The 14,458-nt window shown below is 41.9% G+C and overlaps 1 protein-coding gene across 1 annotated transcript; it reads right to left on the bottom strand.

Annotated features, from left to right (window-relative positions):
• si:dkey-183c6.8 (protein O-GlcNAcase) lies at positions 1–13,809 on the bottom strand. Its single transcript, XM_062384494.1, has 17 exons — positions 13,678–13,809; positions 12,196–12,247; positions 9,274–9,371; positions 8,695–8,825; positions 8,406–8,577; positions 8,171–8,269; positions 7,500–7,769; positions 6,336–6,422; positions 5,762–6,234; positions 5,486–5,660; positions 4,809–4,865; positions 4,501–4,586; positions 4,290–4,394; positions 3,693–3,784; positions 2,873–3,062; positions 1,384–1,543; positions 1–1,277 (listed from the first exon to the last, which is right to left on the bottom strand). Exons 1-17 carry the CDS (start codon positions 13,715–13,717, stop codon positions 1,141–1,143), a joined length of 2,424 nt encoding a protein of 807 aa, XP_062240478.1. The 5' UTR covers positions 13,718–13,809; the 3' UTR covers positions 1–1,140.
• Between the last annotated feature and the right edge of the window lie 649 nt (positions 13,810–14,458).

The following is a 14,458-nucleotide window of genomic DNA, read 5'->3' as shown; positions in this document are numbered from 1 at the left end:
ACACACACACACACACACACACACACACACACACACACACACACACACACACCTCATACAAAGTCATAAATACACACAGGAAATGTATCTGACAAGTGTAAATGGTGTTGAATGAGGGAGAGGTATCTATTTTTATAGCCAACAGAACCGAGTGTAAACTTTAGATAATTGTGTACGTGTGTCTGTCTTTGTGTGTGTGTTTTGTGTATCTTATCTTTCTGAATGATCGTTTTCATGTCTGAATGATAGTTTTCATGCACAGAAATCTGATGATTGTTTATGGGGTTTTCTGATGAGTTCTAGCGTGCATGCAATTGCTTTTTTCTCCTAAAACCTTATAGCTATGAACATATTCATTAATATTGCCATGTTGGATCATTCCATTGAAATGATGTCTGTGCCAGTGTCAGTGCATGTAATTCCACTTTGTGAAAAGCCACACAATGATTTATTTATCATGCATGTTAACATTCATCCAAACGAAGCGAGTGTAAACAGTGAGGTTGTTGGTCTGGTCTTGAGTCTGCAAACTATTCAAACAGCAGGATAGGAGCTTGAAACTTAACCTATCTGGAAACAAAACTAACGGGAGGCCTGAATGAAATGAAAAAATGCATCACACAAGATGGAGCCTAGAAAAACGAAATAATTGGCTAAAATGGCTCCAAAGAGCCGAGGAGGACTGCAAACAAACCTTTTTCACTGTGGATTCACCGTCATCAAACAGCCATATTGTTTATAGCCATTAAACAAAATATGAATATGATTGAATGACTCATGTCCCTCACAAGAGAAGTTCGTTGCTGCTGTTTTCCAGCTCTCTGCTCTCATGTCAAGCTAGACTCACAATCCTCAGCCAGGGGGAGAATCCCAGACAGATTAGCAAAGATCCGCTGAGGGTTTACATTAAAGGCTTATTTTATATTTTGTAAATCCCTCAGAAATAAGTGGGTTCACCCTCTTTACTGCCACTCAGAATCTAAGAAATCCAGCATCGTCCCATAAGAAATGTTCTCTCTCTTGAAAATAAAATGAAAACTCATTTGTGTCTGTAACTGCATCTGGGTGCAAGTGCCTTCACGTGTGTGTGGTGTTGTTTATGTGTGTGACCTTGTGTGTGTTGTTGTGCGTGTTCTATGTTCAGAGCAGCCTCCCCAGCACCACTCCCTCTCTGCTCCTGGCCTCTCCTCTGAGGATCTCCAGGAAGCCCATTTTGGTCAAGAACTCCAGCCTCTGGCGGTCTGTCGGCTGCACTTCACAGAACACACCCTGAGAACCTACACATAGAAAAAGGTTTGAAAGAGATTATTATCATCTGTTTAGACTTGTCAGCAAGAGGGTTAAACACACGCTTATATACAGTTCTCAGGGCTCTGTCTTTACCGTTTGCCTTGAGGGCGGTGAGGAGGGCAGTGAGCAGCGTTCGGCTGACGCTGACGTCCACCAGCTCAGGCAGAGCGTCCAGGCGCAGCTGGGAGGGGAAGTGATAGAGGAGGGAGTCTGGGTACTCGCCCTGGTCCTCCTCCATCATCTGGATCAGGTCCTAGAGGAGAGCAAAGAATCATTGGCGCTCTCACTGTGCTAAATGATCCTTACATTTCCTATAAGATATCTTTGTCCTTTCCAGCATAATTGATTGGTGGGTGATGAACAGTTTTCCTCATGGAAAGTTTGTCAGAGGTTTCGGAACGGACATTGCTATGTTGTTGCAGTTTCACACAGTTGCCACAAGATGATACTAATGAGCCATATGGGACACTTTCTCCATATTAGTTTTCAGTATACATTAAACGCTTTGCCACCTGCTGCTGCATCAGCTTTATTTTTGTAGACCCCAACCTCTGTGGTTGTCTGATGAATTTCCCATCTGAGAAGCTGGTAATTATGTTTTCCAAGAGTTTTTAGGCATTACATTATATATTAAGGCAACTGTATGAATGAGTAACACTTAGATTTGCATATATTATATATAGCAGGAACAGATGCTTTCCAATAATCATTCGGTGTGTCTGACCAGTTCAGCTTTGATAAACAGTCAATACAACTGCGTCAGCACCACAGTCATCCTAAGTGGGTGTGTCTATGTGCACTGTGACACACTGAGCAGGCAGATAAATCCTCCACAGATGTCTGGGAGTGACTGTTTCAGTTGCTCACCACCGGTACTTTTTGGCTCTTTGCCTGAGATCACTGGACCGTTTGTCACGTTGGCTACACTCTCACCAGCACTGTGTGTTATATCCTCATACTTTCAACAAAAATACTTTGAGGTAAAGTGCTGAATATTCACAAGTGTGTAATTAGCAAAAAGTTTAATATTGCATAGTGAAAAAATCAGAACCTTAACTAATATATAGATTCCCTCCTCTCAATATTCAGAAATAAAGTCAAAACATCCTGGATACGAACACTGCCATTTTACACATTTGGAGGCAGTAGCGATTAGGAGACAGGGCCACAGTAGTGAGGTACCACCAATACACATCCTCAACCAATTGTAAGTCAGTCTCAGCTGTCAATCATTATGTTTCACCTTGTTTTTGATGAGCACTAGAACATGCATCAGAGTGACAGGAACTGCCTAATATGACAGAGAATTATTTGACATGTAGTTTGACATGTTTTAGTCAAAGTACATGTCTAAACCATGTCTATGTGTGTCTACTTTGTTATTTGTTTATGTATGCCATCCATCTCTCAGTGGGATATTAATCTGTCAGAGAGGGATCAGATGATGGGACTGCAGATACTGATATATCTAAACATTTGTTAACTTTACAGGTGAGTTTCTGTAAAATGGTCGGACTTGTGTTCTCTTAAGAATGACAGAAACGTTATGGATAAAAAAAAGGGGACGTCTCCACAAATTCACCTGCACGTTGGGGTGTGTGTTGCCTCCTTTGATTGGGTATTTGTCCCTCATGGCAGGCAGCCAGGTAGCTTGGCAGCGCTTGGCAAAGGACCGGACATCTTGGATACCCAACACACAGCCACATACACCTAGCTCATCCTCCAGGATGAAGCTGTATTCGGGGCACAGCGCCAGGCAAGGTCCGAGACATCTGTTGAAATTAAGAAACATGAATTTCAAAATTAAATAATTTCTGTTTTAGTAGATGTCTCCACGGTCAAGGTTGAGTTTATCCATGTCTTTCAGACTCATTTAATATTTAATAATAATATTTAATATAATATATGATTCGATTATTAGATTTGATGTTGTTCCCATGTTTGTGTGGGTTTTCTTCGGGTACTCTGGCTTCCTCACACAGCCCAAAGACATACAGATTAGGGTGTGGTCGATTAAAGTCTCTAAATTCATCCTGAGAATGAATGCCTATCCAGGTCGTATCACACGCCTGATGTCAGCTGGGATTTGCTCCAGCTCCCCCATCAACCCATGAAAATAATACGTGGTATAGTTAATGAATTCATGGCTGTGTATTTCTGAGTTATGGCTGAAACTCTGTGTTGCAAGGTTAGAGTGGCCTTGACCATTGAGCAACAAAATCTGATCAGTTCAAATTACCTTACATTATACCTGAGATATTGTGTTCACAAGTGCGGAACGGATGAATAGACAACCAAAAACACACTATACCTTCAGCTCTGGCATGAAAATGTGTGCAATACAGTCTACTGTTTAATGTCTGTCGTGTAAATGCCTCCTCTCTTCTCTTACAAACACAAACCTGTCTCCTATGATATCTGGGTGAGCACAAGTAGACTCTTGGCCACCCTGAGTCCTCAGGTGAAGCTGCCGGACCATCCGATACAACTCCACCTATGCACATACACACACACACACACACACAAAAACATACACAAATAATCAGTTTGAGAGATGGCTATTTCTGTTTTCCCACACCTGTGAGTGAGTTAGTGAGTGACTAAATCAGTGTCTTTGTTTACATGGACACCATTATTCCGATATTGATTAAGACAATAGTCTGAAAAAGACATATAAACATCAATTTCTGATTACCGAAACCTGAGTAAGGTCATAGTCAGAATAAGCAATAATGAAATTAAGACATTTGCTGTATCCATGACTTTCCATCACTAAGTCAAAACCTCTGCATGACCTAAAATGTTCTTACATCCTGGTTTGCTTCCAGCTTCTTTTTCCAAAGCAGATTTACTGAAAAATCTTCAGTGGCCATGGATTGTTTACAAGTTACACAACTATTCCCTGTCTGTCTCAATCCTGAATGCAACTCTGTGACTTCCATGATATTTCATAGATCATTAGGTTTGAAATAATGATGGGTTTAGGTTTGACTACACACCTTGTCCTTGCTGTGGTAGGGCCTGACGTTATAGAGACGAGAGGTGGGGAAGAGAGGAGGAGGATGACTGAAGAGTTCACTGCTGCTTCCTATCGGGAGAAGCATCTACACGCCAAACAGAAACAGCAGAGGCAAAAGAATAAATACCGTTTAAAACAGGAGGAGTTGACCAAATCCCTTTAAAATGACATTATACAAACATACGTCCTACCTGCACCTCCCCAGACACGCCCCCTTTGAACGCCCACGGCTCGGATTCCACTCCTGGTAGGTCCACCCCAGTGGTCTTCCCACACACTGCCAGAGGCAAGAACTGAATGTCAGGTGGTCATGTGGTCAGGGTCAGTAAAAGGCCAGGACAGTTATCAGCAGAGTTGCCAAAGGCAGTTTTGTTGGGTGGTAATTTGTCAGGTAGGATTTACTTTAGGTAAGAATGACTTGTGCAGCCCGGGCTACCTGTGGTTAGTTATTTCAGGCACAGGCAGAAAGACAAAGAGTTTAAAGGTTACAACTACTCACAGTGGAAACAGTTTCTCCAGGAGCCCAGGGTGGAGCTGTCACCCAACACTCGCCCATCTAAGTGAGGAGAGGTAGTGGATGGGATGGAGTGTAAGGCAACAGACACAGTAATTAAGATGAGACAGATACAGCACACTAATCTACACTAATCTACACATCAATTTTCCATTATCACGTCTTCTCTCTCTTATAGTAATACACTTATAGTCTTGTCTTTTGAAAGATTATAGAATACATTAATTATAACATACTTTACTATTGTATACTAGTAGAAAAGTATAGATAGTAGAGTACTACTGGTTAGCTATACTATACTACACAAACTCTACTGTATTATACTATCTTACATTCCTTTATACTATGTAATACTATACTACTCTACCACACTAGGTACTGAACTACACGATTCTTTACTACACTACACTATGTTATACTATACTAGACTTCTACAATAAACGATACTATATTATACACTATAGACTTTTCTATGCTACACTTAATTATTATATAATATACTACAATATGCTATCCTGTACTATACTATACCACACCTCTACACTACACTATGCTATACAGCACTATACTATAGTATATTATACTATACTATACCACAACATAGCATTCAGTAGTACAGTAGAGTAAAACACATTTCTTACTCTATATTCGATTATCCCTACCTAGCCAGCATATGAAGGCCTTTGCCACCAGAGCCGTGTTCCTCAGATCCCACACATAAGGGTAAAGGTCATAGAGCACAGCCCTGTTGGCCCCGCCCACCACGCTGCAGTGGAGCTGAGCGATGTCTTCACACAGCGACAGGAACCTAGAGGCCCGACCACGCCACTCATCAACCTGAGGATATGCACGTACACGAAGACCGTAAGAAGAAGGTAATATTATTAATTATTCAAGTTCATATCACCAAAAGAAATCCACCCTGAAGAGACACCAACCTTCAGAGGTGCCTTTTTGCTGTTCGAGCTGACCAGGTCACAGTTGGATTTAAGCCAGGTCAGATCCTGTAGCAGTTTCTGGGCAGATGGTCCATGTTCGTGGGGGAGATAGTGAAGACCAACCAGCAGCCGCACCTGGGACTCACTTAGCAGGCCCTTCCCAAGACAGAGCCCCCTTCCCTGGGCCTTCTGCCCTCGGTTTCCCCCTGAGGGTGCACCAGGTCTGGATCCTGGAGGCTGGTGATTGGGTTGACAAGGCGGGTTTGCTCTCAGTTTATCCACGTCTTGCCCCTCCCTCTCCCCATTAACCTTAGTGGGTGATGTTGGTGGTGAGCCGGAGTTCAGGGGGAAGACCGGGAGTTTGGCCACAGCAGGGGATCCTCTGAATCCAGAGGGGCCTTCAGATCTGTCAGGAGTTTTACTGCGAGACGTCGGAGTAGCGGAACGCTGGTCTGCTCGTGAGCACTGACGACCTATCATGATTTAAAAAAACATAGTGTGCATTAATTTAACCCTGTGGTCAAAATAAAAAATCATGAAAGTTACACACAGACACTAAGTTATATTCTGTTACCTGCTTGTAGTGGCTGGTTGAGTTCCTCCATCCAATCTTGTAATGCAGCAGACAGAGCTCTATCAGGACAGTACTCACACTCCTCATCTAGAGTATGAACAACATGGTGTCATTATATTAGAGGATACTACATTACATACATTCATACAGTGCACAATACACAAGACAGCACAAAAGAAGATTTACCACTTTCTCAGAACACAACTTATTTTGTGTTTGAAGGTCTGTTAAAGCTACTGGATAGGCTGAGCTGTGGAAGCATTTTTTACATCTGTGCCCTGGATTGTTGTTTAACATTACACTTTTCCCCCAGATTTATTGTCTAAAACATCGTCTAAACTAAAAAATAAAAAAATAAATAAGATACACATCATGTCGATGTCTAAATACTAAAGATAAAAACACCATTACTGATCTTGACTAGACATTTGTCTTGTTTTGTTACTTATTTTTCTCAAATTTGGATCCTAACTATAATAGTAATAATATAAAATACTACAACCAGTAATAAGGTCACATACAACCAGCAGCCTATATTCCTCCCTCAAAAATGTCCATCCTCATCACAGGGCTGCCCTTCGTTTCTTTTCCCTTAAAGCCTGTGCCTTGTTTCTCCTTCTTCATCTCATTTCTTCCTTCATCACACAATGCAATTACTCTCCATCACTGTCTCTCCCTCCACTTAGTACTCAGAACATTTTGCACGCCACAGTGGTTTCTCTCCTGCAAGTTCCCTTCCATCTCCTTTGTTCCCTCTTTCTTGTGCTAGCTGTTTTTTTACTGTCAGTGTAAATTAAGTACAATAAATATGAACCAATGGTCTAATTAAGGTGATGCAAGGGTATTACAACTCCACCATTACAGTATTTGGGGAATATTCTTTATATTTTCTGTGAAACTCTAGCTGAAAGCACAGTAAGCGTCATTCTCCAGGATAACAGATGGAGCAATTCATTCTTAGTATACAATTTAGTAATATAAGACAAATGTTATTTTATGCTGGATCAAATTGTGTTTGTTGCCAAGCAACACAGGCCTATTAGACGTGTCTGCTGAAGCAAGGAGACTAACTGCACATGGCTGTTGTCTGGCAGAACCAATTCATTCATTCATTCATTCATTCATTAACTCAAGACATTTCCTGTATCATTTTTCGCCCCTCACCTTTCCTCTCCTCTTCCCCAGCTCTGTACCAGCTCCCCAGCGTGTGCAGTGGAATGTAGTTGGCCTCAAACTCGCAGTTCGGGTTCAGCAATAGGCCCCTAAGGTGGCTCCTCAACCCGGTCTCTCGACCCTTGAAAGGCCCCAGGAAGAGACGTCTGGAGTCGTAGTCATTCGCATGCAGGTTGTCCCAGATGAGCGGGGGACGCTGCAGGACGGACTCCACCTCTGCCAGGCAGTCTACTGACAGTTTCCTAGAGATTACCTTATTGCCTGTTGGCAGGAAGAAGGGAAATGTTCTGAGAAACACACAAATCTCCACAGCCTGGCTGTAATTTCCTAATTCAATTTCCTTATCAGAAAGTTGGAAAGAAATTAAAAAACGGTTGCAGATCCCAAATCTACCATTCACTCTGAAGACATTGCCCAGGGAGTTTAAAGTTTGCAAGCTAGGTCACTAAATGTGCATTTAGTCATTCTGCCTAAATTTTGACGCATGTCTTTCTACTGCTGTTTTTTAGGCTGAGGAGGTTGTATGTGGATTTGTGCTGTTATTGGCAATGGAAGTACAGGTCAACTAATTAGGTCATAAAAATCAGAAAACCAAACAACACAACTCTACTTAAAGTCCCTGTTGTGTGCCTGCAGAATACAGCTTTGTGTTTGTTTATCACCTGTCCATATCACTGTTATGTTGGGCAGTAGGTCCTCTCCAACAGTCTGCAGGTAGGGAGACTTGGATACACTGGGAGAACACAGAGAACCACAGTATTCTAAAGGAAGAGAGAGAGAGAGAGAGAGAGAGAGAGAGAGAGAGAGAGAGAGAGAGAGAGAGAGAGAGAGAGATGTTTATTAAATAACTTTTTTTTTTACATTCTGTATCGCACACATCTCAATGTCAAGTCCTACCTGTTGGGCAAAAGAGGAAGACGGGTGGTTTCCCCAGGAACCGATAAATGTCATTGGTTACATTGACCTGAGCATGGGCGAATGAAGAGAAGGCCTCGCTGTCGGCCTGACACATGGAGTGATCGATGTCATCAAACAGAATGGCAAAGGCCTGGCAACCCAGGTCTGAGACCTAGAGAGAGATGAGGTTATAAATGAGATATTTAAGAAACAGAGGTTATAGGTCAAACCATGCAACAATTACATTTCAGTTGTATTGAGTATCTTATTGCATGTTATACACGTGTACCTGTCTCAACTTGCGTTTGAGCAGGGTCAGGTCACAGGAAGAAGAAAAGACGATGTCCTGACCAGGAGAGAGGGAGTAAACGAACCTCAGGCCTCTCGACTCGGCCTCTACTATGAGAGTACGCAACTGACCTGAGAGAAGAGAAAAGAGATCTTGAATTTGACATTTCAAGTCAGAATGTTGATCCATTTAGTAGTTTTTGCATAATAAAAGGGAAAACCTAACTTTCTTGGCAGAGATAAAAATACTATAATTGACAACATAAAACTGTTGATGCTTTGATTATTGCAATTAAAACTAAACGTAAAGGTAATTTCAAAAGGGCTGTATCATATTTGAGACAGTGTATAATATAATAATATAACAAAATATCCCACAAAAATATCCCACCAGCATTACTACTGTAGTGCTGAGGTACCCCACTGATTTACAATTGCACGTCTGTCACAATGTCAGACTCACAACAAACACACTGAAATCAATAAGATTCATATCTCAGCCGCATAAATTGTTTGCACACTGGGGTGGATGACTGCTCAGCTACGCAGACTGACAGATGAGTAAATGGGGTGTCCTTACCCTCCTCCTCGGGGGAATAGACTTCTCTCCACAGCAGTCTGTGTTTAAGGTCATCTTTCGGACCATACAGGTAGGTGTTCAGCCCCCAGTGTTGCATCCTGGTGGACAAAGAACCACAGCGTCAGGAGAAAACAAGTGTCAGTCTCAAGTGTCACACAATTTGCTCACTCTCACTAAATAATATCTTCATCCAGATCAAACCAATTTACAATAATTGTATTAGTAATAGAGTTTATTATTTTTCTATTACATTTTCTTATTATTCTACATACTAGGGGATGAGACTCCTGTAGAGACAGAGAAGAGCTGAGAGTGAATGAATGAGGGAAGGAGAAGAGGAGGAGGGACAAAAAACAGGAAACCAACAACAAACAGCAAGAAAATAGATACAGTATATCGATCGCAGTGCTCCATGGCCACCTCAGTTACAGGAAATGACCACCTGAATTATAAATAGAGCATAGTACTAGGAGTGAAACAACATCGACACCAGCGTGCATTCACACACAAACACATGCGCGTGTACAAAAACATGAATCTTGCTCTCTCTCTCTCTCTCTCTCTCTCTCTCTCTCTCTCTCTCTCTCTCTCTCTCTCTCTCTCTCTCTCACTCTCTCTCTCTCTCTCTCTCTCGCTGGACATGGACCAGCTCTTGTCTTCCGAGTCATTTGTGGGAGGGCTGTGTTCTCTCCCTTTCTCTCCCTGTGCTTCATTTCCTGGACAGATGGTACATACTGTAAGTCGCCTCCACAAAGCAGCAACCCACCTCTCTCAAACACACACACATGAACACACACACACACACACACACACACACACATACTGTATATTAACTGTCCTATAGCAATCCACAGCCTGCTTTGCCGAACTTATGCAATACTCAGTGAATTTTGCCGGCACCCCACACTTGAGTCTAAAAAAGCAAATCTAAAAATAAACCTGGAGCCCACACGCTCAGCTCCTGCCACACCAACAAAGTTTGGAAGTCACATTCATCCTCACAGCATCTTTTTAAAAACAGTGATGGTCTGTGCAACAGTGTCGCTGCATCTGTATACACAACACACACCATGCGTACGTAACGTAGATCAAACTTGATCGGATTATATGTTTTTATTCCAAATATTTGAAAATGAAACTATATCCATATATCATATCATATCTTATCGGATTATATCTTATCAAATCCTAAAAATAGGAAAAGAATTGCTGCAGTATAATGGTTTCTCTGTTTATTTAAGAGCATAGGGAAAGCAGCCAGCAGAGGGAACAGCAGATCTCTGGGGAAACAGTCGACTGTGACTATTGGCTGTTGAACTATAAAAGTGTGTCACAGCTCCCATCAGAGATTTATCCAGTTCCACTCATAATATATCTCATAGATTAGTGTATCGTCAAAAATGTATTGGTTATCTTATAGCAACAACGTATACACATGACTTATTGTAATGCCTGCAGGTGCTTCAAATCGCTCTTTGACTGAAATAATCATTTATGGCATGGAAATGGCTGATTCAGCTGATTCATGCTGAAATGTGTGTCTTTCTTTGTGAGCTGATGATGAACCTTTAATATAAAATGCTGCTGCGGGGGCTAAGTGAAGAGCTGCCTTTGTGTGGTTGAGTCAAAAGGAGACTCGACGCATGACCCTGTTTCCTTCATGTCGGATTAATTGCTGATTCGTGTAGCACTCATACTGCGGGCGACATTTGATTATCTTGAGTGTTGATTTCATCTGCTTTATATGGCTTTTGTCCACGTTTTTTATGTTGTTGTGATTTTCAGAAGAAAGAGTCAGGCGCTGAATGGGTGGAGACTCCCTGCAGCTCCCTGGTGGGAAGGTCGCTGCATGGAAAGAACAAAGCTGTTGCTATATAGAGAGCTTGGAACTCAGCAGCCTTAACTCAGTCAAGGTTAAGAGAACAATAATTCTCTATGTACTGTATCAATGAATATAGATAGAATATAAATACTGCCTTGCTTGCTTCCACCAACCAGTTACTGAAAAGTACTTTTTCATGATATAATGTCACAGTGACCTCTGACCTTTTGGATATGAAATGTCGTCACTTCATTATTTGATCAAATTCGACTGTAAAGTTGCTTTGTTTGATTTTGCCACAGTATCTACGCATCAGGTCATCCTTGAGTCCGGGTGGAGGTTGGAGGCTGACATGATGAAGAGTCTCCTTTACCTCCGCCAAGGTGGTTATGTTTTCACCCTTGTCTGTGTTTTTGTTAGTTGGTTTGTATGCAAGATTTACACAAAAACAGCTGAATGGATTACCATGAATCTTGATGGAAGAATGTGGTTTTGGTTAAAGAAGATCCCTTTGGATTATTGCGCAGATCTGGATCAGTGGTGGATCCAGGAATGTCTTTTTTCCCTTTAATGTGAGATATCACGTTTATCAACATTTTCATCGTTCTTTCAGGGAAAATTTCATGGAAAAACTGTCATATTTAGGGAGCTAATATTTATGCATTTGTGGAAATATGCAGCTTGCTTGAATTTAAAGGGACTTGTTGGGCCTTGGCAGAGATAAGCGATCTACTGAATGCAGTTCTAGGTGGTTTATCACTTCACTCTTCAATCACTCAAAGTGTTAGACTGACAGTACCATCCTTACAGCTGCGAGGCTTAAAGCAATATCGAATTTATTATCTGCTCCCTCCCTCGCCCCCTCCTGTCCTCCATGGCTGGGCCTCAGGACGGAGGATGAGTCTGCCCTTTGCTATGGTGTCATTCTGTGTCAGTGATTCCTCTCTGGACTGCCTGGGGCTGGAATGAACATGTGACTCTGCGTTTAGCCCTGAGGCGTCAGATCAGTGGCCCCAGAGCGTATGCCACACCTGTGATCACACACTGAACCCACGGCAGGTTAATTAACAGCTGATGACAGTGCATGTTGACACACTTACCACTGGAAGAGAACTTTCCTCTGATCCATAGACCAAGGCCTCCCATAGAATCCTGAAGTTAAAAACATAAAAGTGACACGTGTATAAACACATTACTGATGCAGAGAGTGAAGCTGTAAATCCTTCACATATAATTGATACCTAAACTCTAACTCTAATTAGTTCTACAAAGTCATACAGGGGATCTGCTCCTATAGTTCTGTGTGTACACTCACACACTGTCCTAGGTTGATGTGTGTGTAAGCCTGGAATCAGATTTAGACTAGGAATGTCATCTTTGCTGAAATATTACTATTCGTGTTGAGACAGATTTAAAAAAAAGGTTCACTGAGGATGCACCAGGGACATGAAAAAAATACAAACACCATATGTTGGAGTTAATAATAGATTATAAAATTCTCTGCAGAGTTTACTTCTGACCTCTGTGTTTGACAGAGATATAATTCATCTCCAGCTGCACTCTCAGAAATGGGAGCATCCCCAGGGTCCTTCTCCCACCTTTCTGCTTTTGAATTTCCAATGTGTTTTTGTTTGTTCACATGTGTGTGTACTGTAAGTGGGTCATGGTGACCCTAGTGAATTTATTTGAATAATCAATCCTGGTTAGGGTTAGGGTTTAAAAAACAATAATGACAAACAATCAGTTCCACCGTCTCTGTGAAAGTTTGCTGCTTTTCATTGATTTATGATTTATTAGGATATTAGTGGGTTTTGTTTTGGTCAGACAGCAAAATATTTAAGGACGAATTTGTTAACTTGACAAATTACATTTCACATTATTATTATCTTCATCACCATTATCCCCATCACGTCCACCATGGTCATCTTATATGTGAAAACACTCGGATTATATTGATTGGGGCCATCAGATTGTCTTCTTCTTCTTCCTTGTTTCATCATCTTTCTATCCACCTTCATACTCACATCCTGAGTAGCTCTTTCCACCATCATCATCATGTTTCTGTCCTGTCATCCCCAAAAACGTCTGCAGTCATTATCATCATCGTCTTCATCCCCACGTTTACCTTGATTGTTATCATTTTCAACATCATCATCATCACCACTACCATCTTCACCTTGTTTGTTGTTATCATTCTCCTCATCATCACTATCTTAATCACCATCCTCACCCTGATGGTTGTTATCATCCTCATCTTCTTCATCATAGTCTTTCTTCCCTTCAGGCTGCAGCCAATTCGAACCAGACATGACTGAACGCTTTTCGCCGCCTGATCTCCACTTCACGCCTGACTGATCACCAGCACATCATCTCATAAAGACCTTTACATCCTCCACCTACGTCAGGCTCCATTCACAGATCCCGACTCCCACGCCCCCCTGGCAGTCGGTGACAAAACATCGGGTTGCGAATGTAGGTCAAACGTTGGTCTGTTCACAATCAACTATCGGAGGTGAAGGAGGAAGAAGAGAAGAAAGCACATGATGTGGCTGGAGGTCAGTTATTTAGTCGGATGCTCTTACCTTCCACCACCCCACAGAGAAACGGACTCTTCTCCTCCATCCTGTCGCCAGCACTCCCGCCGCCTCCGGTACGAGCGAGGGAGGACGAGATGCTCTCCCCGTCTGTCAGCTCAGATACCGGGGATGTTCTTCATGCTTCCCCTCGGTCTGCCTCCACCTCCTCCTCCTCTTACTCTCCTCCTCTGGAGTTGTCGTGGTGCGTTCAGGAGCTCAGCGGAGAGTCCTACTAATGAGCACCGAACCACATGACTTATCCTGGTTGAGGGACATGTGGAAAGATAAACAATAACAACACTGTGCCCGGTATGGTGCTGACAAACTCACTAGCTAACGGTAAGCTAATTGTTTTCATCAGTTAGCTGAACATTCTGTTGCTAGCTTTGTCAGCCCTTTGGCACCGTGAGGGTAACACTAGTGTAAAGTTGGTTTATCTCTTCTACTGTTTCATGAAGTAAATCGTTCCTTTCTGGGTTAACAGACGGAGGCCATCGGTGAGGTGTCCAAATAAAGGTTTTCTCCATAAAGGTTTATGCAGTGTTTCGGATTTAATGGTTGTGGTGAAACTTGTATTAAACATTTTCAGATTGTAGCTTAAATCATTAACAGGAAGTTACATGAAGTCTAAAGCAAAACAAAGGGAAAAACTACACCACAGGGAGAATAGCCGCAGACAGGTTTTTTACTTTATAACCAAACATTTAAATTCAATAAAAGATTTCAAGTACAGTTGCAGTTTTACAATTAAACCAAAATCTACATATATTTTCTACAAATGAATTCC

This window comes from Platichthys flesus, chromosome 24, assembly GCF_949316205.1.
Source record: "Platichthys flesus chromosome 24, fPlaFle2.1, whole genome shotgun sequence".
Lineage (NCBI taxonomy): Eukaryota > Metazoa > Chordata > Actinopteri > Pleuronectiformes > Pleuronectidae > Platichthys > Platichthys flesus.
Note: the sequence above shows the minus strand (reverse complement) of the source record. Positions and strands in the feature narration are given on the sequence as shown.

Coding starts and splice junctions, on each gene's coding strand:
- si:dkey-183c6.8 (XM_062384494.1), bottom strand. CDS start 13,717: ATGGAGGAGAAGAGTCCGTTTCTCTGTGGGGTGGTGGAAG. Junction 6,235..6,335: donor CAACCAGCCACTACAAGCAG/GTAACAGAATAT, acceptor AAATCATGATAG/GTCGTCAGTGCTCACGAGCA. Junction 4,866..5,485: donor GGCCTTCATATGCTGGCTAG/GTAGGGATAATC, acceptor CTCCTCACTTAG/ATGGGCGAGTGTTGGGTGAC.